Source organism: Eschscholzia californica, unplaced genomic scaffold, assembly GCF_041429995.1.
Source record: "Eschscholzia californica isolate CP2 unplaced genomic scaffold, dmEscCali1.0.p SCAF_2, whole genome shotgun sequence".
In the NCBI taxonomy this organism is placed as follows: Eukaryota; Viridiplantae; Streptophyta; class Magnoliopsida; order Ranunculales; family Papaveraceae; genus Eschscholzia; species Eschscholzia californica.
Window position 1 is genome coordinate 59,987,292 of NW_028238309.1, and position 22,847 is coordinate 60,010,138.

Genomic DNA, 22,847 nt, shown 5'->3' on the forward strand with positions numbered 1-22,847 from the left:
TTTTGTTAGTTAAAACTAGGGGTGAGCAACGGTCGGTTTTTTTCGGTTTTGGCTCGAGCCGAAGCCGAACCAATAAGTCACGGTTTGACTAAATCGTCGGCCGAAGTCGAGCCGATCATTCGGCCGGCCGACATGGTTCGACTCGGTTTGGTTCGGCTCGGTTGAGTTCGATTGATCGGTTTAACCGATCACAATTTAGAGAAAATTGTAAACTAATGTCATTCATTTCATTGCATACATCGAAAATAAAATTTAAGAACTCATCATACTTTTCCACCATTACATATGCTAAAAATAAAAATTAAAAATTCATCGTACTTTTCCACGATTACAAAAATAAATAAATAAATAAATAGAAGTACGAATACAAATCTATAATTTTAAGTTATTAACTAAGAATAGGTTGTGGTAAATAGAAAATCAGTGAAGACTTACCTTTAAAACCTTTCGATCAAGTTGAATAGGTGGTTGATGAAGCCGACAACAACAACTAGGGAGGAGGACGGATAGTAGTATGGAAGATTCGATTAGGGTTTTCTAATTTTTTTACTTTTTAGTTTCGCACTTTCTAACTTTACAAAATTATTATTTCATTTTTCCTTAGGGTTCGGTCGGTTCGGTTTGGGCGGTTTCTAGAAACTCAAGTCGAGGCCAAACCAAGCCGAATTTGGATTGTTCGGTTTTTCGGCCGAACCGAGTCGAACGGTGATCGGTTCGGCCCAAAAATCGGTCGGTGCGGTTCGACTTGGTTTGGTTCGGTTTTTGCTCACCCCTAGTTAAAACATAATATCTTTTGTAAATTTTTCGCCAAGTTTGTCGCAAAGTGCTTCTTACAAAATTGATGCAAACATTTTGCAAGTTGCAAAGTTGTTGCAAACATTTTAGAAGTCGTTGCGAATATTTTGCAAGTTGTCGCAAACATTTTCAAGTTGTTGCAAACAACAAAAATACCTAGGGAACTGAAGACTAAAAAGAATTAAGTGATCTTTTTTCTCCAAAGCAAAAAATTTATAAGAATTTTTGATCAAATTCCCATTGAACGAATTTTTGGGATAAATAAGAATGTTCGCATAATGGTTCAAGAACGTAAGACTTATTCGAGGTTCGTTCTGGACTTTTTAGTCGAGAAATAGAAAACAAAATTATAAAAAATTACTTCTTAAGCCATGTCGAATTAAAATGCTTAGCGAGAATAATGAGAACTACTTAAAATTACTTAAAACTTAAGAAGAAGAAATGTTCTACATGTAGAGGAAGAAAGAGTACAAATTTCCCTAGCTCTCTAGGGATAAGGTAGAGTTGCAATATGATTATGTACAACAGTACCAATCCATAATTTTCCATTTACTTCTTTGACTTCACTAACCAATTTCATAACTTCACCTTTCTTATCTTCAAGTACTTCTAAGATTTCTCCCTTTTCATTGAATAAGGAAATAACTGTGTACATTTCCATCCCCATCAACCGTGCCAAAAAATTCATTCTTAATGGCAATCGAAAATATATGCTCTTTATCCAAGGGTTATTCGATAAAACTTCTTGAGCGGGAGTTCTGCAACAATCGATCGCCACCCAGAATTGACCTTTTTCATTTACTCGTACATTGTCAGGGAATCCTGGTAAGTTAGCTAATACATCGGCGTTTCCCGTCTTTGGACCCTTTAGCCAATACTTCATTACCCTATACAAATTTGATAAAACAAAAATTTGTTCTCAAAAACCACTAAACAAAAAGAATTATGTATATACAGAGAGAGATGTGAGAGTAGTCCCATATGAGAGAAGACTAATATAGCAACCAAGAATACGATGTCTAGGTAATCTCGACTCATGGTCAGTTAGTTGAACTACTACAAACTTAAGAAGAGGGAGAGAGAGTGAGATCTTATACCTACAATTGGTTGTCTCTGTGAAGAGTAGAAATGATTCATCTTTAGACAATTGAACTCCATTAGGGAAAGCCAAACCATCCATGACTATATGAGTTGTTTTAGTAGGAGGGTCATATCTTAAAAGTCTCCCTGTGGCTTCTCCTTCCAATAAGATGAAGAAGTGATTCCTATACATACACCACCCAGATTATGACAATGCCATCTAAAGACTTAACTGAAATTTTGGTATTGAATGTCTAAAGTCTGAATTATATGACATTAACTTACAATCTGTTGTATCTCTTGCTTGTATCTGTGAAGAAAATGGACCCATTTGAATGGATATCAAGGTCATTGGCAAACAATATTGGGTTTCCTTCTATATGGGTTACCAAAGGAGTTGCAAGCCCACCTTTAGGCCCAACAACTAAAAGCCCATAATAAGCGTCGGCTATGTACAAATCTCCACTCTTCTTATCGAACCTTAATCCTAGGGGGCGGCCACATACATGCTCAAGCTTTGATTGCTTCGCCATTGTTGAGTCAATTCCGTTAGCGCAAAGTTTCTCCGTCCTGTCAAGTTACAAAAAATGATCGACAGTTAGAGTTTTAGGGTCGGGTTTATTACTCTTCGAGTTAAAGCTTTAAGAAAAAGTATTTGTTCGATTAAGGAAACTTTGACCCAATAAAACCCATAATCCACGACTCACCAATTCGGTGTAACAACGGCGAAGGTCTCCCACCCGATACTTTCACCCATCCATCTGACTATCCGTCCATCTGCTAATCCTGTATAAGGTCCTCGCCCCGAATGATCAAACTCCAATGACTCTGGTCCGTAAACTTCATTCACAAATTCTAACTTACCCGACCCTAACCGACTCCGGTTATCTGAGGGCCAGTTTTCTATGACTTGTTTATATGGTGCGACGTCGTGCTTAACGGGCCTATAATCATGATTACCTAATGGGCCTAAATGGAAAGGATCCATGAAAATGAAGCCCAAAATTAGGGTGAGAAAAAGGAGAACAGGGTGTTGACAAATTGTTTCATCTCTCAATGGGTTTTTCTTCTCCATGAGAGAAATATGAGATTGAGATTGAGAGGGAGAGAGAGACAGAGATAGAGAGAATTTTACTCAGGAGTTCCAAAGTTTTAGGTTATTAGAGGAAGTTTGATGCCTTATAAGGTCAAAGACATGCAGGTTTTGTGATATATAGAAGTGGTTGAGAGTGAGGTGTGTTTCAGTTAGACCTTGTTTTTAGCATTCTATCATTTCTATTCGAACTCAAAACCATATTACCCATAAAAGTTCATAAAATACAATTTTAGCTATACAAATTCTTATGAAGTTAGAAATTTTGTATATTGACCCATATCAGATTACCTAGTCGATCATCATTAATTCGAATACAATCAAGGTGTGCATTATGAGAACCCCAAGGCACACGTGTTCTTTGTAGTAAGGCCCCGTGTTTGATTCCAGTTAAAATAAGCTAAAAGCTCAACCGATAATAACCCAAATTTGTGACCTTATTTGAGGGACTTAGTAAAGACGTCTTGGCTATGTCACACAACATAATTATTTAATTATGAAAAGAGGGCCGACCCTAAATAATACAAATAACTTTCACTTTCCATGAGTCAAAATCACTACCTAAAGTGGATAAACCTTAGGTGTAACAAAAAGTCACCAATAATTAACCCATATTTCTCTATGTTAGTTCAACTACTACTCCTTTTCTTAATCAAAATTTACAACCCCCAATTAGATATAAATCAAAATTAAAAACCATATATTCTTATATATCTACCATTCTATTATGTTCATTTTTTTCGTTCTTAATGGGGGGAACAAATAGAATCTGTCCGATGATCTTAGCCGACAATTGGTCCGAAACGACGGTACTTGACTCATCCTTTGTACCCATAAGTACAACTACTAATCATCATTATCAAGAAACTCCAAGTACTATTGACATTTATCATAGAAATGGAAGTCGCCATGATTTTCATGTAAGACAAGCTTTTCTAAATAGTTACCATTTTTCATCCAAAGAAGATGGTTTCAAGGAGAAGCTTAAGAGATCAATGAAAGATATTCAAATTGTTGTTATGAATGAAATTCGACATAAGGTGTCTTTAAGACGATTAAAAACTAGGGTTTTGCAGTTTAAGTCCTCTTTATCGGTTTCAGCATTGATGGTTCTTTCGCGGTGTTCTACTTCTCGACATGGGTGATAGCAGTAATGTTTGTATTTTGTGCATGATTTGTTTAATATTTAGAGTTTACTTGTTTGTCACATCTATATCATTTCAATAATTCATTAGTGATTGCTTGTAATTGCCTTCTCTATAATTCTTTGGTTCTTTTTGTTTATGATATTTCTCACTTCTTACCATATTACTTTTATTGGGGACTAAGGTATCACTTGTAGCGGCAGGGGGAGGGGAGGTGAGGGGATGCCCGCAGGGGATCGCGCCACACCTCCCTCCCCGACCCCCCTTTACACAAAATTTCGAACAAAGAAAGTATATGTTTATAACCAGAAAGCCACTATAAGACCTCAACAAAAAAAAAGCTATAAGATTTAAGACGTAAATTCAATTTTGATGATCAGCACCCTCGTTACTTGCCTTGTACTACAAAGGTTGCGAGTGCAACTTTCAATTTTTTTTTTTTTTTTTTTTCTGTTTTATGGAGCAATAAAGGCTTGACTCGGCTGTAATGTTTCGAGGCCCAATTATATAATTTTGTCGGCTCTTAAGTTCTAAGTACTGTTTCAACAAAAAAAAAGTTCTAAGTACTGGATTTTCAACAAAATAAAAAGTTCTAGTAATCTATTTAGTAGGTTAGTTGGCTCCACTGTAATTCTGGATAACCCATCGTTGTTATATCGTAAGTCTAATATGAAGTCAAACATAAATAACAAAACTAAACAATTGATGCTTCAATTTTTCTTCCTCTTTGTCCTCTTATCTTCTTTCTTTCTCTTATCTTTCAGATAGTCTTGTGACGATTTTTCATTATTTATAACGGCTTAAGGCCGTTCCAAAACTCCGTGAATTATGTGTTTTTGAGGGCTTGCCTTAAATTCTTGAAGGAAAGTTTTAGAGGCGCCTCTGGATAGTGTTTTTCCCTCCGTTGCCCCTTATTTCTATAAAAATTGTTAAAACTGCTCTCTGTTTTTTCAAACCTAAAATCAGCAGATTCGAACCGATTTGGTTACAACATCGATTCAAGTGCACCGATTCCATATGAGGCATGTCAACGGATTTTGTGGTTCTTACCACCTCTAGTGAATACCATTCAAATCTTTGGACTCATACATAATTTTGTGACAAATTTTGCCTTAAATCCATTGATTGCAAAACATTAGAGTTGAATTTGATGGATCTAGAGGAGTTTTGTAATAAAATTTTGCCACCGATTTCAACTCATAACATTGGAAGTGAATTTGGTGAGCACTGAGCTAAATTTTATGACAAAATTCCGTTCCAGTTCACCCATTTAGGGGGGCGCCTCTAACCAAATGTAATCAAACTAGATTTAGCAGTGAAATGAGGCGTGGGGGCGCCAATGTTACTTTCTGGATCCGCCTTTAGAATTCCCCCCTTTCTGAAATCTAACACGGTACCTGCTTTGAGAGCAGGTTTTCTTTCTCTGTAAAAGACACTTTCTTTTCCTTCTCTTGGTAAGCAAACAGTACTCCTTCTGAAGCAGCATCGGAAAACCCTAGAAATGGATGCTTTTAGGAAACAGTTGGATGTGTTGATGGGAGCTAACAGGAACGGAGATGTCACAGAGGTGAATCGTAAGTACTTCGATCGTGACGTCTGTCGTCTCTTCTTGGTTGGTTTGTGCCCTCACGAGCTCTTCCAATTAACGGTACTCTCTCTCTCTCTAGAAACATAGTTGATATCCCTAATATTTAGTTATGAATTTGTGTCAAAGCTTGAACCTTTTTTATTACAAGGGTGTTTTTAGGAGTTGAATCTCATCTAATTCTAGTATCGACAGCCTATTCCTTTGTGTTTGTAAAAAAAAAAACCCTAATTTCCAATTAATGCGGGTAATGTTGGTATATTTATCCTCAATTGATGTTTTAATTTAAAGAAATTATGTGCAAAAATTAGATATCTAGGAGGGCAAATTAGATATCTTGAATAAATGGTCATAGTTTCATATATTCTAGGGTATTGTTGCTATTCACTGGTTGCTGTATTTTGATCATTCATGGAGTGATACTGATCTTCATCCTTTTGTTCTTGTACCAGAAAATGGATATGGGTCCCTGTCCGAAGGTGCATTCCTTGCAGTTGAGGAAAGAGTATCCTTTATCAACATATTTTATAAACATTTTTATTTTTTTGTTTTTATTTGCTTGGAGTAGCTTATTGTGGAAAGAGCTAGTTTTTAACAAGGTTTATCAATGTTTTTCGGCGTAATAGTACGTTTTGAACATTCTGTTTGAAGGTTAACATAAGAACGAAAATGGGTTATCAGTGTTCTGTTTGGAGTTTTGTTTTTGAAATTTTACGAGGAAGAAAAGGTTTGTACTTCATAGCTTGTTAAATTGAATCCTTGGTGCTACTTTTGCATTTGCATGTGTTATTTGACAGTTTTCCGTTTTTAGGTGGTATAGGAAGGTCTAGTTTTGTGTACCTTATGCTCCTCTTTTACGGACAATTCTTTTGTATTAGTTTGCCCGTAAATGTCAAAACTTCAAATTGTGGTTAATACTTGAATATTTGACCAGACCCTCCTCTGATTGTCTGCATTCCGGTTATAGATTCTCATACTATTTTGTTTAAGCGGTTGTTGGGTATCCTAATGCTGTAATAGTGTATGTCTGCTCGTTTGCTCTTGGTTTCCTTAATGTTCTTCAAAGGTATGAAGAAGCAAAAGCGAAAGGTAGTCATAGCTATGAGAGAGAATTGGAGGATGTCATAGATAGGCTTATTGTAGAATGCGATAGGAAGATTACGAGGGCTCTTAAACGTTTGGAAGAAGATGATGCTAAAGCTGCTATTGCTATTTCTGTGACTGAGGTTACACAGGTCCGGGTCGCTTATACTCACCATCTTCTGACTTCCAGTTCATTCAATAATAATCTGATACAGTTTATGTTTTCTTTTACGCTTACAGTCACCCGAGGTGCTGGAGTTGTCAAAGCAAATCAAGGAAAAATTAAAAGAAGTTGATCAGCTTGGTAATATTTCTTTTCAAGATGCATAATCTTATGTTGGACATTTGGTTAAGGCATGCACATTTAGTATACTTTAAGTGAATAAGACGCTGATTTGTGCGTATTGTCTCTATTATTATTGTATTTCTTTTTCTTCTTGGTGCCTCTCTTACATCGCCAAAAAGTAGTTCCTACCTTTTAATAAATACTCACGTTCATGTCATGAAAGGGTTTGATGCCTGACATATATGTGAGTTGGATGTTGTTCTTGAGAATTTCGAGATACAAAGTCGTCAACTCTAAGCAGGAATCCAGTATTATGCTTTAGTTAGATTCAAAATTTTCCATTTTCTGCATTAGATGATGTGTTCATGTTGATAGTAGCACCTTTTTCCTGGACAGTATCAGAAGTCACAAACCTTTACACAATGATCAGGTACAATCCGAAGATTCCGATCTTGCTCGTAATTTGGTATAAATAAGACTCGGTGGTTCAACCATTTTTTAGCTTTGATCTTTGTTTAATGTAATGAGAAGTTTAACTTGCTTACTGTTCATATGGTAAAACATGTTCGTCGGCCTTGTTTTTTTTTCTCATTAAAGAATCTTGAACGTCTACTTCCATCCCAGGAACCTCAAATACTGTTTTTCTTTTTGGGGTGTTTACGAAGTGTCAAACTCTACTTCATAACATATTGAAATTTATTCAAAGTTGCATATTGATTTGCTGGTCTACAGATCTTGAAGGTATGAGTGATAGTAAGATTCGAGCTATGGAAGTTCTGGAGGAACTTAGAGCAAAAAGAGCAGACAAACAGGTTAGTTTGAGAGTTATATTCTGCTTCTTGATTCATTATTCTAGGTGAAGTTACAGAATTTTGCTCACGCAAATGAGTTATCTATTGCTCTTCTTCATGACAGTCGATTCTTCTTCTCGATGCCTTCAATAAGGACAGAGCTTCGCTACAGCAAGCACTTCCAGCACCTCCACCTTTGGCCGCTTTGCCTGTAATGGCTCCTCCAGATATTCACACACAAGAAATGATCAACGAGAAGCTGAAGAAGGCAGAGGTTCTTGGTATGTCAACTATTAGGAATTTTAGAATGTCTGGGTTTTCTTTAGTTGTTTATGTCTAGCTTATAAGTCTTTGCTCTTTATGAAATCGTCAAAGTGCAGTTTTAGTGTTTGCCTGAGCCACTTGTGTAGGTTATCTAAATTTTTTACATGTTTGTTATTTTCTAGTTGCTGTTAGCATTTATGGGTGCAGAACTTGAATGCCGACTCTTCGGTCTTAGTTTATGAAGTACTGGCCATGTACAAAAGGGGCACATATGAATTACCTAATAGTTAACACTAAGTTAAATCTTTTTATCGGTGTAAAAATACTTGGAAAACTAACAGAGAAATGTAGAAACGCTATGGAACCTGAGAATCATGTTCTCAAGCAGCACTTAGAACATGCAGTAGTCATTGCAGAAACCAACTGCAATTTATTAAGTCTTCCACTTCGTGTTGGCCAGTGTAGTCTGGATTTATGTACCATTTAGCATCACAACTAACAATTACAATATGATCTATCTTCACCCTTTCTGATAGAAAGCTATTTTGCTACAGAAGTAACATGAGAGATGAGCACTTCGGATGGTTCTTCTAAGTTCAATGTTCTCAAGAAGTTAGATGGGTTGTAAGATTTTATATTTTTCTCCTATTATACTGTTCCTTAAAGATGTTGGTTATAAAACATTTTACCAAGGACCTTTAAGACTTCTACTCTACAAAAAAATCTTATATAGCGTACAATTTAGATATTACGAGTCACGGCCTGAACATGAGTCCCCTATATTTTACTCTTTTTCATTTCACCCATTAGGCTCCTTCCGGCTCGTTTCTGCAGGATCATTTGGTATCTGTTTGATGGATTACTAATGTTGATAAATGTACATTGTAAGTAATTTACAAATGTCAAAATCTTGATGTGGTTCCTATAAATGTGTGTATGGATAATGACTTTCTAACTTTTATTAATTTCTTTTTTATGTAGGTGAGCTTGGCATGGTGGATGAGGCACAAAAAGCACTCGAGGAGGCTGAAGCTCTGAAGAAGGTTTATTATCTTCCACATTTCATATTTTCTAATTTCATCCTTATTCATTAGAAGATTACATTCTCTATAATATTTCCCTTTTCCAAGCTTTCATTGAAACTAAGTTTAAATATTTTGCACATTATCTTTTTCCACATCAGTTAAGTACAAGGCCGGAGCCAGCAGCGGACACGTCAAAATATAGTGCTGCTGATGTTCGCATTGTGAGTTAAATTTGTACTTTTATTACGCCACGATTTCTTACTAAGCTTGTCCTCAAAGTCAAATGTGTTCTTTTAATTTATCTTTTTATGAGCTCACTTGTTTGCCGAAGTCCAAACTTGTATTGAGATTGTATAATTTGTAATTTTAAATGTAAACCTAGAAATTCACCACAAATATTCGGGTATAGGAAAACAACAGCCATTGTTCCTAGGATGCTTTTTGGAACTGTGAGATATAGACTTATGAGCATTTATATCTTCTAAGAAAGATTAACTTGAATCGGTGCAGTTCCTTCATTGTACCATCTGATATGTTTAATGTTTTACAGACCGATCAGAAGCTTCGAGTATGTGACATTTGTGGAGCATTTCTAAGTGTGTATGACAGGTAAATATTTTTTTTTTACGTAGCTCCTGTAATGACAGTTCAAGTTTCTGAGCTTCTTTAGGACAAGAAAAGACTAGTATCGGAATTCAAGTACTTCAGCTTTTGACCAGGCATATTATACCTTCTTCTCACCAGGCTCTTGGGCCCTACTTTTACGAGGATACTTTTGCAGCATAAGAATGTGCGTGTATTTTTTTTTCATTATCTGCTTATAGTTCTATCGGTTGTTGAAAACAAAAAAAATAGGCTATTTGAAGCTACTTTCGATTTAACAATGCGATAATTGCTAAAGGCTCTTGCACTGTCTGTCATGAATAGCTATCTTGATCTTGAATGTTAATTTTTAGTGACCGCCGTTTGGCTGATCATTTCGGTGGAAAGCTTCATTTGGGTTATATGCTAATCCGCGAGAAATTAACAGATCTTCAGGTCAGATTTACTTTTTCATTCACGTCTAATTTAAATACAACTAGCATTAACCTCAACCCTGATTGTGAATTTGACCAATATACTTAATGACGCTTTAAATTTTGTGCAGGAAGAGAGGAATAAGAGTCGAAAGGTAGATCGAACTGAAGAAGATAGACGGTAATCTTCCCCTGAATTCAATATTTATAAATCCGTTTGGGATTCTATTATCTTTCCTTGTATTATTTCTATCTATAATTACTTCTTTCTACATTCAGATCGAAGGAGAGAAGTGTAGATCGTGACAGAGCATCAAACAGGGATCATGCTCGAAATAGGGATGATAGGGGCGATACCCGAGACCGAGAAAGAGATTATGATCGTAAAAACAGAGATCGGGAACGCGATCGCAACAAAGAACGAGAGAGGGATACGGACCGTGGTCGTAACCATGATTCCAGAAGTCGTAGGAGGTCACGCTCTCGGTCTAGAGATCGTTCTTCAAGGGATCACGGTCGCAACAGGTATCTTTGTCTTAGTCATCTAATAAAATACCCAAACGTCACTAATTGGTGAGTTTAGTCTTTCAGTTTCCTCATTATCATCCAATATTATTTTGATATAGGCGGTATGATCGACACTAAGCATCTCAGTACCATGACAGTGTATCCTCGAGCAAAAGACACTAGTTCACTGTTTTTCTTTTCATGTCTGGAATCAAAGGTACATTCTATTTTTTCGTAGATTTCGGTGGTCTGTCAGCGATGGTGCTACAATCGTCTTAGTTTTACTGCTTCAAACAGAACATAAGTTATGAGTTTTAATGGGATGGAAATTTTAGTTGTTGTAATGCTTTTGATCGTTGATAATGGTAGCTCCAATTCTGATATCAAGTTGGAAACTCAGTCTTTCAGTGTTTGGTGGCTAATGTGCTTTGAATTTTATGCATATATAGAGATGGTCTTGAGGCTCATTTTGTTGGTCTTAGCTTCATTGGTTTTTGAAGCCCGACCGATCTTTATATAAAATTATAATCATTTTGTTTCCATCCGATTTTATTTGTGTTTTATCTGATAATCATGCAAACGGAGTACATCCTTGTGATATTATACGGTGAAGAGTCGTGAGGTAGGAACGGCATAATGGATGAAACAAAATGGGCATGAAAAAGGATGGTTCGACGAGAGCAAAGAAAGAAAAGAAGAGTGTACAGAGTCCTGTTTTTATTGATTTAGATGTTGTAATGGAGGATTGGGGTGTCGAAAGAAGTGTGATGGGTGAATTTAAAAGGGGAAGTGTTACGTGTGAATGCATTGTTGATAGTTAGATGCGTAAATGTGGTGCGAACCACGGTGATATCAGAAAGTCTCCTTTCTTCTCCGGGCCCATGAAGCTGTGCCGACCATGGATAAGATCATTAGTCGAAGTGTAATTCTGAATCATCTAATCACCTTTTCCGAAATTCCCTTTCACTTCTAAGATTTGGGAAACTTTAAACCCCTCTAATCATATCAACAGTAGTTCACAATCAATCTCCTAACTATTGGTAAGCACGAAAAGTTGGAAATCAGAGAGGTTACAGATAAGAAGTCTGTCCGAACTTCGATTGGGGTGAGTTCGTGGGTCAAGATGTACCATGGAGGGCCATCTTTGACGAAATGGTGGGTGCTGCCGAAGTTGTAATTGAGACTCAAATGTCAGGTGTGACTGAAGGGACCAATGAAGCATGGAATAATTCTCCTCTCGATTGTCTCCCTTCTACGAATAAGCTCTCAGGAGCTTATCAAACAATCCTTCAATTCAACCGATATAAATACAGAGAACTCCCAACTTCGATAGAATGAAAATCAATCAATCAATCCACCATACTGAAAATCATATTTAAAAGGATTTAAGTTTTGATAACTCTACAATGACAACTTACATAATCTAGTAAGTGAAAGCATAGAAAGCAGTTGAGATATAAATCAGAAGTGCAGTAGAAACCAATATAATCAATGACGCAACAGCTCGGATAGCAGATTTACTACCGCATGACAACAACCCAAGCCTAATCTCGATAACACAAACCATCGATAACATTAAGAAAATACATCCCATAACTGATCCCACTGCAGATCCCAACATTCCGAATCTTAAGACTTTGAGATTAATGTGAGCTCGTAAAACTTCGTTGACCTCTTTACTGTTGAGAATATTGATAGCGAGCTTCAATCCTTGAGCAATTAGGCTAGAAAACAAAAAGAAACTGAAGGAGACAACTTCGAAGACTAAGAGTCTTCGAGCAACGTCGATCCCAGCATCACACACATCTTTGTTTTCTAAACTATGTTGGCCTGGTGTGGTTAATGATAAACCGACAAAGACAGCAATCGTAAAGAGCGAATTTACGTTAACTAAACCATCTAATGCTGTAACATGAACACTTGTTGTTGAAGCTGGTGACCAATTCGAGGTCCTGGTTTCTCTTTCGCCTGCGTACTCTGTCGGGTAAGATGTAGATCTGAAAAACAAAAAAGTAATAAACTCTCTTTAGAGATATGTAGTTTCTTTATCAAGATCTAATTTACCTTAAAATCTTGAGGTATTGAAAGCATTATCTTGCATGCATAATATGCAAAAAGCGTAAAGATGACAGATCATAGTAGCGCGAAAAGAATGTGAAATTTATGTATAGAAGTGTCATTGCCGTGAGTAACTAACAAGCTATTATAGGTGCAAGTAGTGGTGGCCAACGACACGACACGTTTAGTTCATGTGTCATGCCCAATCTACAAGACCGACTGGAAAGGCATGGTCGTACCCCATGTTGTGCCTAGTTGGGGAGTGGCTCGTCCTTTTTCTTCTTTCATGTTTGTCATTTTTTCTTCTCGTGAGGACGATATTACGAGCACTTAATGTTTCTGCTAGTTTTATATAATGTATGAAGTACAATATATTGTGTATACCTCTTTGTAGTGATTTGAATTAATCGGATAACTTTTGAATTAATCGCTAGACAAACATTTGAATTAATCGGATAACTTTTACCTTCTACAAAAGTTGCAGAGACATTATATAAATGCTATGCTTTGTAGAGTGTAGAAAGTATCCAATTGATTCATATAAGAGAATTTGAAGTTTATGAGAGAAGATAGAACGGGTAAGAACTGATTTTTGAAATCTCAAATATTTATTTGAAGTATTTTACCAATGTGCTCATGGTAGTCAGCTAAGTACAGCCATGGTAGTGAGTTCATTTCTCACTGCCATTGGCAGTTTCACAGGAGAGTGCCAGTACACTGCTCATGTTGTGCAACAAGTGCCTAATGAGTCGGGTAATACGTGCTTGGGAACCTAAAATCTCAAAAACGGTTGACACAGGCTGTTTTGAGACGTGTTCCATGCGAAACTGTCCGATGCTCACTTCTAAGTGCACGTAAACAATTGCTGCATTATTTATTGGCGAACTTTCAAACAACATCGTTACACCATTTGGTGTAAATAAGAAAAAAAGAATTGGTCTAGTAAGACTCAGTTTAGTTCTAATAATGAACAATTATCAGTCCGCATTGGGTTTAGGGTTTAGACACGTTTCAGTCTTTACTTGCCCATAGGTTGCCTCATACTTGGGGCGGACGGGCCTGGTATCGGGCCATCTGATCATCCTCTTACCCTTTTTTTTTTAATATGGACTACGTTTTACGTTAGTCATTACATGACATTGATACATCATCAAAATGTGATAAGCACGATAACCGCCGAAGTTAAACTACAAATGGAAGAGGCCTAAAGCCCGAGAACATAATAAAGAGGCCTAAACCCTAACAACTTTTTTTACACCTTTAATAACCTAAGTACAACAACCACGGATTGCGCCTCCTGTGGAAATCTATCCTGAGACCTCTAGGTTTTTGGAGTTTATGTCAACACTTTCAACCACTTGAGCAGTGTTGACTCCTCTTACCCTTAATCTAACCTAATGTTCCACTTCAAATAAAAATTACAAAATTCCTAACCACATGTCCCAACAAAACCATAAGTTTTATACTAATTTTGAAGTTCATTGTACTTTAAGAGCTATGAATGGGTGTCTCTAACCAGAGACTTAAAGGATGGAAACCAACTTGGTAACCATGGCACTTAAGGGTTCTTGGCCTGAACCATGAGCCAACTGACACTAATCACTTAAGGGTTAAAGGAATGCAAAGGGTCAAACTTGTCTCCCAATTTCATAAATGTAATCCCATATGTGTATACTCTAATCTAATCAAGTTGGCCAAAGTTGATGAAAACAATGGTTGAGGTCAACAACCCATAAGTTAAGTTCATATAATATAGATCAAGAACTCAAAAAACAACGAAAGGAACTTACCCATTCATGGCAGATCTGCTCTTGTGTTGATTGATTGAGGTGGAAGAGCACAAAAGTCTTCAATTAAGAAGTGGTAATTAGGATACTCGAGTGTTAGGGTTTGTGGGGTTCTTCCAAAAGAGGGTAAAGTAGTGTGAGAATGAGAAGAGACAAGGGAGAGGAAAACTAGAAAGAAAATGGAAGAAAATGTTTGTGAGGTAATAGAAAGTAGCAAGCAGTAAAGAGCTGGGACAACAGAAAGACTAATAATCTCCACGTGATAATATACCCATCAAAGGAATCCACTAGTCAAATTACTCACTAGAGATGTGCCAAGATAATTTAAAATTCCAATCACTAGTCTCTTTCACTAGATCTGAACCAATCAAGTAGTCCGATCAAAATGCGACCCAAATATTGGCCGGACATAATATCATTTTTGTTGAAAGTTTGGTGAACAAATAAGTGTGATAATAAACAAGTGAAGGTTGAAGCTCAAGAACTCTTCTTCCTTTTTATGGAACTAGCGTTGTCTAAGGGACCAGCGTAATACATTATGGAAGGGGATGCGTGAGTTTTAGTTTATTATCCTAACCACTGAGAGGTTGCTATAATGTGGCGTTATGGACACATTACTTTTTATGTTGTTGTCTTAACGGGTGAAGTTGGTTTATCTTATTATCTTTTCTAGAAGGTTTTGTAATAAAGTGGGATCATAAGATAGATAATTTTTCTTTACTACAAAACGTAACAAGCTTGTGGCTTGAAGCCGAACCTCTTTCTTGTATCGTGGACACTCTGATTGGAGAGAAGTTTTAGTTAAATGGGATAGTGCTTATAACAAAGAAAAAAAAGGAAAACAAAGACAAAGAAGCGTTCTCACGTTTCAATTGTTTAGTTTGTTCCGATCTTACACATCTATGTATAAACCCAAGCCCAGCCAGGTTGCCCCGATACGAGAACCCCTCACTTAGGTTCACCGCTAATTTGGTGGAATCCTTCGAAAAATGCATTCATCTTGCTATTTATTTTGAAATAATCTTTTTCTTTCGAACTTTTTGGTTCATCTCCATTTTCTTTTTGTTATCTCAATGGTTCCGCTAGACAATCTTATAACGAAAAAGGCAAACAAATTATAAAAACAGTTCTTTTTTTTTTGAAAAATCTACTACGATCTACGGTAGTCGTTACAAGGCATATTGATACATCAATGAGATGTAATAAGCACGATAACCGCCTAAGTTAAACCAATAATTAAAGAGGCCTAAAGCCCAACAACAAAGAGTGTAAAGCCGACAACATTTACTTTATTTAGTGTCTAAATTACATGGGATAAATCTTGGTGATAAACTGTATCCACTTAGACTCGATCTCAATACTTCATGGGCTTAAGAGAGATGTCTTACCACTACATCAAAAGGGCGGTGGACATAGAAACAAATTATTGACGAACACATTTCTAATTGAAACACACAGCTAATAGAGAAATAGCTAAATAAGTGGTAGAGATAAATTTATACAATGGACAAAGAAATAAATCTAAGTCTTGGAGAAAAGAACATGACCCATACTTAGGTCTTTAGAGGATGTGATGAATCTCTAGTCACTAGGTATAAGACTAAAGATTTATGTTAGCAAGTGGGACAAGGCAAACAATGCTCAAAAGTCAATTCTATGGGCACCCTTATTTGGCTATAGGCGTCCCAAAGTGGTTTAAGAATCTCTCTGATCGATTTGGCCATCCTTTTTTTTTTTTGAATTGTTCAGCGTGTCTCAAACTCTTGATTTTTAGGATGGAAGACTATACTTCTTACCACCAACCAAGGGTTGTTGACCGATTTGGCCATCTTCTACCTAACTTAGGTGGGTGGGACTTCGCTTATTTGTCATTTTTTTTTATCTAATCTTACCTTAAATATAGTCTATTTAACCCATGGAAGGTCTGTAGCACCCCAAAACTTATCATAGTCCCGTTTTTTGTATTTGCCCCGCTCGAACATGGTCGTCTGAGGGCACTAGAACTGAACTAATCTGTTTTGAGTTTGAACAGCCTAGGCTCGGATCAATTCGAGTGTCTTGGAACTGCCTTAGCCGTAGGCCTTAGACTGCTCAGTCCAAAGCCAAGAGAGAATGCTAGAAGAAAGGGGAGACTGTGGCAAAATTTGGGGGGCCTATATAGAGACCCATCTTTTGACCCAAGTAGTTATCTCAAATGGCATTTCACATAAGGATGTAAATTAGAAGTACCATCTGACAACCTTTTTAATAGGGTTGGGTTTTGAAACTGACTTAGAATTCATTCCCAAGACAAGATCTCCCCCATTTTCAATGGAGCTAGGCAAGGAAGGGCTTACTTTGTTTTCTAGGTCATAAATTGATCTTCTTCTTCTTCTACTTCTGTATTAACTGACTCAATCTTATCTACTGAAGGAACCTGGGAGTATCAGGGCCGTACATGTTATGCACGTGTTCTTCATGCTGCTATCTATGTCTTTATTATTATTATTACTCCATATGACTGACTCTTTACCAGTCTACACTCTACACCATATCCACCTACAATTATCTCCCATGCTGGATGGATAGCATGGGCTTTTCTATCTACAAAAAAGAGTGTCTAATAAGTCACAAATTCTCTCATAAAAAGGTAGAATTTAGTGAAATATTACCAAACTAGAACATTATTGTGGGAATTCTACCTATTTCAAAAAAAAAAAGGTGAGATTGAAAAGGTGTGTTTGTACTATTGTATATATATATATAATTTACATTAGGGTTTGAATATATTACACTTATAGAAAGTAATTATTAAGAAATTTATCTCGACTTTTTTTTCTTATTCTATGATACGTCGGAGATTTCTTGCTCAATGTCTTCTTTTTTTTTTTTTTTTGGAATGTGCTCTGTCTTGATAGGCCAATAGTATTGGTGCTATTATTATCAATATAAAATTAGTCAAGAAACAAAAAAAACAATATATAAAAATCAATTTGTTTTTTCTTAATTTAGAGCACTAGATGTAAAAGCAATTTATGTTCTTAATTAAAAACTCAAAAGAATGGAGGGTATCATGATCACCCCCACCAAACATGTTCTTTTGATTTTAAATTTTAAAACAAGTCACACCAACCAACCCTATTGGTTGTGAAGGATTACTTTAATACCAAAACTACTCCCTACCCCACCCACTTGTTTGCCCTAATTCACCCACTTGTTTGCCCTAATTCACCCACTTCTTAAGTTCTCATTTTCGTTTCTTTGTAATTTAAGCAACCCTTGTAAGTCTTGAAATCATCAACTCTAATTACTTGATAAATGACCCCTCAACCCCAATCTTTCTTAACAAATTGTTTTGGGATTTCTCTCTAATCTACTTCAACTTTTCACAATGGAATAGATCATAGATGCACATTAGAAAATAACATAAAGTTTATTGGCAACAACGGATAGCTCAGTTGGTAGTGCATGTAAGCTAAAATTCTAGAATTCTCGAGTTTTTCTAAAAGTTTAAGTTTGGCGGTTATCGTGCTTATCACATCTTATTGATGTTTATCTTTTTTTCTTGGAAATGAAATGAACTTTGTTCTAGGAAATAGACATTGTTCTACATTAGTCATACATTGCATTGATACATTATCAAGATGCGATAAGCACGATAACCGCCAAATACCTTTTAATAACCCAAGTTCAATAACCATGGATTTCATCTCCTCTGGGAATCGAATCTGAGACCTCCATGATTTTGGAGGTTATGTCAACACTTTCAACCACTTGGACAATCAAGTGTGGACAATTGATATATCTTATTAATGTATCAATACCTTTGTAATAACTCTTGTAGTCAATTTCTAAAAAGAAAAATATAAAGTTTGTCTTTTGATTAATTTCATTCATTCAAAATCAATCAAATTCACTTTTTAAGACGTAATAAATAGTTTTATCAAGAACAACTTCTACCACCGTTAGTTACAGAGTTTTATAGTTATTTTGATTACTTAGGGGATCAAGGTAAAAATTTGCTTCTCCCCAAGGACTCGATTGGGAGGTGCAGCTCCCATTAAAAGAGGGACGTTCTAAAAGCACCGAAATAATGATTGTAAGTGCCCTCATCTACACAAGAAGCCCTTTCAAAATTTGGCTGAGAAAGGGCGCTTATACCACCAATGTTGGGCGCCTATAGAAGTTTCTTGTGAGGTAAAACTTAAGTGATGAGCAGGGAAATCCATCACTCCTATATCTCTCCATCCTCCATCAAATTAGGAAAAAGGAGAATTACTTCCCCATCTCCATGTGTTTAAAATTGATAAAGGAAGATTTTGACAAAATATTGGAGAATCTATTCAATTAAATTAGAAACTCTTAAATTTTGTATCCCTCTCAATACTATTTTTTTTTTTTTGAGAGCCTCTCAATACTATTTGGTCATTGAATATATTATATCCCTCTCAAAAAGTGATACTTGAGTTCATCTCTCATAGAATTTGCTACATATGTTTAAAGTGCTCCTGTCACCTTTGACAGTGCGGGAAAGAAATGTGATTATGGAAAACAATGATCCTTTAATGTAACTATGCATAATATTTATTTCGTGAATTGTTATCTGATTTAGTCTAAAGTAAGATTAAAAAGATTTATCTTATCGGTAGATTATTTAGTTGCAATTCTATGTTTACATGCCAGACACAACCCGAGTAATTTTGACAAAAAAATCGTAATCTAAGGAGACGAACTCCATGACAAGCTTCTTTTTTTTACCCCTAGCTTCTGTGAATATTTAGGTCTATTTGTACCGTTCAGTTTTTTCTTTTTTGTTGAAAGAGTTTAGTTACTATTAATTATCAGTTTTTCTGTTACTTAAATCTATCGCTTATTATTTGGTTTATTGCTTCTTTATCTCTGTAAATTGTTCGATTTTCTATTAGTAAAGATCAACTTTTCTTAACAGATAAACACAAAAACTAAGGGTTGTGTGAGGTTTCTCCTTACGTCTTAGGCCTTTAAAGCAACATGTAGTAATTTTTCTCGGAGAATTAACTTTGTAATTTGACGAAGTTTGAAGAATGATCTCTCATTTAGTCATTTATACGAAATTGTATTTTAGATATTTTTGTCATGCCAAGGTGAAGTTCTAAAGTTAACAGTATAAAGAGCCAAGGTTTCAAATATTTTCGAATTTACGTACAAAGTGAGTTGAACATTCAAACGTGTGGCAAATGAGGAATGAAGTCGCTCGACCACCGAAGAAGAGCGTACAAACTTGAGAAACGTTTGGATATTAAGACAAAATATATTTTTTGTGGAGGACGAGAGGGATTAAGAGAGACAAAATTTAAAAAAGAAACAAAAAAATATATTTACACAATGCCACTGAGACAACAGTGGTAAGTTCAACGAAAATTAGAAACCAAAACGAAATATCAAATGTAATTAGCAGCCAAGAAGGAAGTTCAGACAAGATTATGACAAGTTAATTACAAATCGGGAATCACACGAAATCAACCCATTAACTCACTAAGTTATCCGTGTGGGCTTTGTAAATATCTTCGTCTCAAGATTTTTCGCAGTTTACAACTGATGGGAAGAAAATTACAATTGTCTGCAAGAGTTAGAGTTGCAAATATTTGCAAAATGATTGCACCTGCGTGTAAAATAATAACAACTGTTTGCAAAAGGGTTGTGAATGCTTACAAAACAGTTACATCTACTTGTAAAAGGATTACGAAAAATATTTAATTTCAATCAAATAAAATACAAATGTTTGGATTTATGGCCAAACAAAATAATTGTTAGACTTTTAACTAAATAAAATATAATTTATCTTTACAACTTTAACAAATTTAATGTTAAGTTAGAAATATGCTTTTACTGTTTTACCTGTTCATTAAAATCTAGACTTATTTTTAGCTGAAAAGACATAACCAAGAGTACTAATATAGAAATTATTCGAAACCTTGTCCGAATTTTACCCCAAAATAAAATAGAAAATAAAATCTTAAAAAACTAAAACAAATATGAAAACCACGTATGATTTTCAATGGGACCTTGTGGTTTTGGATAAAGTGAAATTTGTTGACTCCCATTTTGTATTAAAAACTCATTGTGGGGGTGTAGAAACAAAAACGTTGTGGGTCTGGGTTAGATCATCAACCATTGAAAATCTTATAAATGCAAATGAGATATGATTTAATTATAATCCCTCGTGCTTTGTGTTGTTTATAACTATTTGGTACTCCACTATTTTTTTCCCAAATTAATAATTAGAAAAGAGGACCACAGGCAGTTGTATCATAAAACCATGGGCCCATTGTTCACCAAATCCCCCATTTTTAAATTTCAATTTTCTTGTCACTATATAAAAATATTCTCTAAACAAAAAAATATATATAAAAATATTCTTCTAATATTAGAAGAGTCTGGGGAACTCAGTTGTACTATTGAACTCGAGATCCAAGTCTGGATCCAATCGATATGTATAAGAACGATACTTTTTTTAAATGAGATTTTGCTAGTCCCGCGATCCAGATGATATTCAAACAGTAACTTCAATCTAAGTTTCGGATAACTAAATTTTTATCTTAAACATTTTAGTACGTAGAAAAAGTTAATTTTGATTGTTTTTTCTTTTCGTTTGTTTTGTATCTTTATCACATAATCTGCATATATAAACCCTAACTCAATATCATCTTGATCAGTATAAAACACTTTCTTTCGAAGTGTAAATATATAGCATGTTGAACAGTATAGTACTGTGGCACTGCATACTTGGATATTGTTTAGTGATTAAATCAATTAACCACACCTAAATTTTGGCATAAACTAATCTTAACCCATTGACTACCACAATCAAGGGTTAAGTCTGAGTTAAATATATTTTAGGGTTTTTTGAGCTTACCCCCTCAAGATTAATTGGTAATTGAATTTACCCCCTTTAGTAATTGGTAATTGAGCTTACCCCCTTCAATTTAGATTTTTTTGTCAAAACTACTAAGGATATGTTTGGTATGTGATAATAAAATCAGAAAGTAAATAATATATAAACAAAATCAATCTTTACTAATCATGTTCCTGACCAAATCAAGCAATAAAATGAGGTAGAATCCTAATATGAATCTGAACAATAGTTGTTCTTAGTAGTGGCAATTATTTCACGTACGCCAAACATAGTCCTCGTATTTTTGTCACTAATAGTAAGTCCAAGGGGGTAAGCTCAATTATCATTATTAAGGGGAGTAAACTCAATTACCAATCAGTGACGAGGGGGTAACCCCAAAAAACCCTATATTTTATAATGGCTCAATTATCAACTTGTATTTAATAATTCTTTCCCATCTTTATTCTAATATTTTTTTAGACAAAGATTAGATACCACTAATTGGGATTTTTTTTGTGGCAACACTAATTAGAACTTAGGTTCTCATTTATTCATTTTATTAGAGTTAATTCCTATATGGCCCCCTACTTTGACCAGCTTCTTTTATGGTTCCTTTTTTTAGTAAATTCAAATATGGCCCCCTATTTTCAAGTAAATGTCATTACTACCCTTCTTAATTCTAAATTTAAAACATTTAAAAAAAACTATTTCCACCTCACCCCTCTCTCTCTCTCCACCTCATCTCTCTCTACAACTCACCCTCTTTCTTTCTACCTCATCTCTCTACAACTCACCCCTCTCTCTCTCCACCTCATCTCTCTCTACAACTCACCCCTCTCTCTCTCCACCTCATCTCTCTCTACAACTCACCCCTCTCTCTCTCTCTCCAACTCACCTCTCTCTCCAACTCACCTCTCTCTCCAACTCACCTCTCTCTCCAACTCACCTCTCTCTCCAACTCACCTCTCTCTTCTCCGGCAAGGTCGTCGGCCGGAAAATTTTCCGGCCGACGACCTTGCCGGAGAAGAGAGAGTTGAGTTGGAGAGAGAGAGAGAGAGAGAGAGGGGTGAGTTGTAGAGAGAGATGAGGTGGAGAGAAAGGTGAGGTGGAAATAACTTTTTTTAATGTTTTAAATTTAGAATTAAGAAGGGTAGTAATGACATTTAGTTGAAAATAGAGAGCCATATTTGAATTTACGAAAAAAATGGGACTATAAAGGGAGCTGGTCACAAAATAGGGGGACATATAGGAATTAACTCTTTTATTTATCTGCTTCAAAGGTTGTAGAGATGTCTAGTACTCTAGTGTAGTATTGGAGTAATTGGATTTTTTATTTATTGGCATTAGTGTTTAAAAGACAATTATTTTGTTATGTTTGTATTATAAATGTTATAAATTGACGATCAAATTTGTTATTTTTGTGTAGTTTGGAGTCTTCCTTTTCCCCATTATCCCATTTCAATGAAAGATTGTTATAAT

At 35.6% G+C, this 22,847-nt stretch overlaps 3 protein-coding genes across 3 annotated transcripts; 1 reads left to right on the plus strand and 2 right to left on the minus strand.

The window, feature by feature from the left end:
• Positions 1–1,193: 1,193 nt before the first annotated feature.
• LAP3 (Calcium-dependent phosphotriesterase superfamily protein) lies at positions 1,194–3,209 on the minus strand. The gene is made up of 4 exons (XM_086657872.1): positions 2,583–3,209; positions 2,161–2,445; positions 1,893–2,060; positions 1,194–1,682 (listed from the first exon to the last, which is right to left on the minus strand). The coding sequence occupies exons 1-4, from the start codon at positions 2,948–2,950 to the stop codon at positions 1,283–1,285; spliced, it is 1,221 nt and encodes a 406-aa protein (XP_086513998.1). The 5' UTR covers positions 2,951–3,209; the 3' UTR covers positions 1,194–1,282.
• Positions 3,210–5,312: 2,103 nt separating this feature from the next.
• On the plus strand, positions 5,313–11,069 carry LOC147559764 (U1 snRNP-associated protein usp106-like). Its single transcript, XM_086661702.1, has 13 exons — positions 5,313–5,761; positions 6,151–6,203; positions 6,765–6,933; positions 7,022–7,085; positions 7,800–7,879; positions 7,983–8,139; positions 9,104–9,165; positions 9,306–9,368; positions 9,698–9,756; positions 10,104–10,185; positions 10,295–10,344; positions 10,443–10,688; positions 10,790–11,069. The coding sequence occupies exons 1-13, from the start codon at positions 5,615–5,617 to the stop codon at positions 10,806–10,808; spliced, it is 1,251 nt and encodes a 416-aa protein (XP_086517828.1). The 5' UTR covers positions 5,313–5,614; the 3' UTR covers positions 10,809–11,069.
• Positions 11,070–11,998: 929 nt separating this feature from the next.
• LOC147559765 (maternal effect embryo arrest protein) lies at positions 11,999–14,658 on the minus strand. Its single transcript, XM_086661703.1, has 2 exons — positions 14,519–14,658; positions 11,999–12,667 (listed from the first exon to the last, which is right to left on the minus strand). The coding sequence occupies exons 1-2, from the start codon at positions 14,524–14,526 to the stop codon at positions 12,094–12,096; spliced, it is 582 nt and encodes a 193-aa protein (XP_086517829.1). The 5' UTR covers positions 14,527–14,658; the 3' UTR covers positions 11,999–12,093.
• Between the last annotated feature and the right edge of the window lie 8,189 nt (positions 14,659–22,847).